This window comes from Microtus ochrogaster, linkage group LG3, assembly GCF_000317375.1.
Source record: "Microtus ochrogaster isolate Prairie Vole_2 linkage group LG3, MicOch1.0, whole genome shotgun sequence".
Lineage (NCBI taxonomy): Eukaryota > Metazoa > Chordata > Mammalia > Rodentia > Cricetidae > Microtus > Microtus ochrogaster.
In genome coordinates this window covers 36302277-36306504 of record NC_022029.1, presented here as the reverse complement: position 1 = coordinate 36306504, position 4228 = coordinate 36302277, and the positions used below count along the sequence as shown (strand labels likewise).

The 4228-nt window shown below is 48.2% G+C and overlaps 1 protein-coding gene across 1 annotated transcript in view; it reads left to right on the top strand.

Annotated features, from left to right (window-relative positions):
- The first annotated feature begins 1340 nt into the window (after positions 1-1340).
- LOC101993835 (neurexin-1-like) overlaps positions 1341-4228 on the top strand; it is a 17283-nt gene continuing 14395 nt past the window's right edge. The window contains 1 exon segment of the mRNA XM_013351343.1: positions 1341-1467. Coding sequence (XP_013206797.1) covers positions 1341-1467 — 127 coding nt within the window.

The following is a 4228-nucleotide window of genomic DNA, read 5'->3' as shown; positions in this document are numbered from 1 at the left end:
TGTTAAAGAGGCATCCTTGTCTGTATTTTAGCAGGAAACTTCATTAAATATCATGGATGAAGTAATAAGTTAATAGTACCTAAGTCATCAAATGCCATTAGACAGATCTGGGAGGGGTAAATGAGCAAAAATGAGACAGCTTTTTAGCTACACAGGCAATCCCGAATCCTCTCCTTGGTCCTTGGAGAACACCAGTCTTAGAAGCAGTGCTTGCCATGAGCTGCTGAGGATAAGAGGCCCAAAGATTTTTCTGTGGGGGAGGATTTAATCTACCTGGCTAGGCAGGATGAGGAGATCGATTCCCTGAAAGGCACCCAGGAAGCTGAGAAGGTAAAAGGCTGCTTTCTGCTGTGTGAGTGGTTTTGCCAAACCCAGAGGCAAGGCCTGGAGGCAGAAGGTCTTCCGTCTTTTTGGAGTAGCTAAAGGGTGCTACGGAAGCTGCATGTCTGTGTTAGAAGCTCTTGCTGTTAAAATGCCATGCCCTCAGATCTGTAAAGGCACTTGAGAACTAGGTACCATTACCTGGTATTTAAACTGGGCATATAAACTAAATTTAGGAGTGTATTTTATCCATTTAGTTAGAGTTTACCAATGCTGGTAGGTGCAAAAAGATTAAAAGGAATATTTTGAGCATATCACTAAAACACACTTACACATTTACAGAGACATAGTGTGGCCACATCATTCTGACAGACAGACAAAACATTTTTAGAAACCTGTGTTAGCTGACCAACTTAAAAATTCCAGCGCGGTTAGGCCTGCCAGGGAAGCACAGCAAACAGCTAGAGCAGGGAGGGAGAAAGGCAGAGTACATGGTAGAAGCCACCGGGCTTTTGGAGCCTTGTGTAAGTTAGGTGTTAGTGCCAACTTAAAAGATTTTTTTTATAAAAGGCCGCCCAAGCAACAAAGAGCAGGGAGGGGGCAGGAACAGAGCGGGGCCAGAGCTATCCCAGCAGAGGCCAGGGAAACAGCTGACGGCAAGCGCCACTCCGAAGGGACGGGGCGATGGCCTCCACTGTCCTCAGCCGATGATGGAAAGGGAGTCGGGTTTAGATTCCCGAATCAGAACGGAAGCCGGAGGGTACGGAGAAACGAAAGTGGAGGTGGGACAAACCGCTGGCCACGAATAAGCAGAGAGCAACAGAGAGATGGAAGTGGAGGCAAGACAAGAACACACGTTTAGAAACCGCGGGCTTTTGGAGCATTGTGAATTTAGGTTAGATAGCTCCAATTTAGAAAGGACTTTTTTGTAAAAGGCTGTCTAAGGGCAATTTGGAATCGGCTTGGAATCGTAAGAAACCTATTTTAAGTGCATGTCTGTGTGACTCAAGCCTCTTGCGATGCGTCCACCTAACAGTGCCCTTGAGTCAAAAACGGGGGCTCATGAGAAACGAATGGGGAATGTCTTCCCACACCCCAGTCCCATCTCCACGAAAGCTCCTGGCTTTCGCAGTGTGGAGGCTTCCGGTGTGGGCCTGCAGCTTCAATGAAAGCCCGAAAAGCAAATGGGTCACCCAAGACCTTAACAGCAATGCACTTTAAAAAGGGGAACTCAGCGAGTGAAGCCGATGGTACCTGGCAGAGGGCACGCGGGAAGGGCATTTTCCAGCAGTGGCCCTGGGCCCTGGGCCCACAGGAAAAAACAGACCCTTTTGGTGGGAATCTCCATCTGTTTGGTTTAATCTTTAATAAAAACCTCTCCGCCCATGCAAGAAACTCCAATCAAACCAGATTAGACCAAATTAAAACGCCCGTGTTTAATAAATGCGACACTCTCGGAAAATGTAATATTAAGTTGGGGGCATCACCCCAACCCTCTAACACCCCTATATCCAAGAAGTCTGGGGTGATTGGAAGTCCCTGGCCTGGGAGTTGGCCCAGTCCGGACTCCAACTCCAGCCTGCCAAGCAACCACCTCCCCTGTGGGGAGGGTCAGGACTACTCCCACAGGCTATTTAGCCTCAAACTGGAAAAAGGAACACGTGGTTTTGGGTTTGAGTGAGCTTTTCTCTCTGCCATACGGTCTCGGTCCACCCGAGAGTGCCGCATTTATTAAACACAGGCATTTTACTTTCGTCTAATCTGGTTTGATTGGAGTTTTTTGCATCGCTGGAGAGGCTTTTATTGAGATTAAACCAAACAATACTCGCATGCATAACAAACACACACACACACATATGTGCACACACACGCCTGCACACACACACACACAATTTAAAAAATATTTTAGAAGTTCGTTTTTCAGTTCATGGAAAAAAAGCAAAAAGAAGAAAACCTTTATAACTTGTGAAAAACTACATAAAGTTCTGATTTCGGTGTCCATATTGACCCAGTCACATTCATCAACTTCAAACTTGCCTGTGGCTGCTTCCACGCTGAGATGGCCACGTCGTACAGTTCTGTTGGAGACTGTATGACCCACAAAGCCAAAAATATTTTATATCTGGCTCTGTATACAGACAAAAGAAATCTCTGATCCTTGATCTGAAGGAAGGAGCTGACTACAGACTGAGATAATTTCTCTGAAATTAAAGGCGTGGTGGTGGGATTTGTCAAGGCTGGTTGAAGCTGAACTGAGCAGGGAAGTTCACCATGCCCTGAAGGTGCCTCCTTCAAGGCTATACTCCTTCAAGATCACACTTGGTTAACTGGTTCCTGGAGTTGTCTCCAGTTCTCACTGCGCTGTGGGTACTATGGGAAAATAGCAGCATTGCTGGAGCCTGCTGACCAGTCCCAACCAAACAAGCTCTCCAGGTATTCCAGGCCTGGGAAGGGAATCTCAAGTCTCCACAGAGGCCTCCGGTGTATTTGCCAAGGGAAAATGAACCTCTGTATTTGCCAAGGGAGGATGGTTCACCGTGGAGTCAAGGCCCTGTTGCGCTTTCCCTCTGAGGGAGATGTTTCCCTGAGGGTCCGGTTCTCCTCTAGCCATGTCCCTGTGAGTTAATCTAGAAATGAGGGAAGCCACTGTGGTCGGGTCCCCTGTCACCAAAGCTCCCACTCATTCCCTGTCACTGCCCCCATTGTACTGGGAGACAGAAGCAGAGAACGGCACTGCCTTCTGTCTGGGCAAAACTCAGTTTCCTTTCCATGGCCCCATCTCCTTATGCTAACAGCAAATGGTGCTGTAGGGAACCAGAATGGAGTGGTGTATTTGCTGCATAATCTGTGATACAGCCTTGTTTGGGTTTTGTTGTATGTAAGACAGATCTTGAGAATGACTTCAAATTTAAGGCAATCCCCCTGCCTCTGCTTCCCAAGTGCTGAGAGTACAGGTTTGCATCACTATGTCTGGCCTGATACAGTCTCGCTAGTATTTTTTTCCACTAGCGTTTCTAACCTACTTGCCAGCTGAACACCCATTCACTCCCCTGCCTTTATGTTACAACTCCACCTCACGTAAAGGCACAGTCAAGCATTTGTGGCCCTCCCAGCCTCCCTTCGGCTCTCCCAACCCAAGACAAGACCCAGGCAGGTAGGTCTGTGTTTGGCATCAGCCCCAGCCCAAGCTCTAATGCTTAGCACACCAAGGAGCAACCCAGGGACCAGGAAAACAATGTCCTTCACGGTCAGCCTCTTGTTTCTGGCTGTCTGCAGGACACAAAACCAGCCCCCGAGCATTAGATTGTAGCTCTAATGTTTCGTCTAGATCTAGACTGTCCCAGACCCCCTGCATTGACCCTGACAAGGTCACACTGCTGTAAAGTCTGAAGTATTTTCTGGCCAACAAACCTCTCCCCTGATGCAAATAATCCCAGAGCAAATCAGACTGAATTAAAAGACACCCAGGTTTAATTAATGGCAATGGATGGCAATACTCCCGGGAAAACAAGGAGATGGGAAGAGGGAAAAGGGGAGACCATGGGGAACCCCGAGACCATGTGTTCATTGGGGGGGGCCAGTTTAAATAGCCTGTGGGAGTGGTCTCGATCTCCCCTGGGGAGGGGTTACTGTTTGGTGGACTTTCTTGACCCTCCCTGGGGAGGGGTCACTATTTGGCAGGCTTTCTCAGAGGTGGAGTTTGGACTGAGGCAACTCCCAGGGGAAGGAGCTTATGCCAGGCGCTGGGGTGAAGGCCCCAGCCAAACATAAAGTGTCCCGTTTCCCGATTCTATGTGTAACCTGACACAGGGCTCTGCCCCAGGTAAGACCCCACCATAGTTATTGTTAAGCCTTACCCAAACTTCATACTGTTATGGTTTTGCTCCCTGGTCCCTTTAAGAGACAA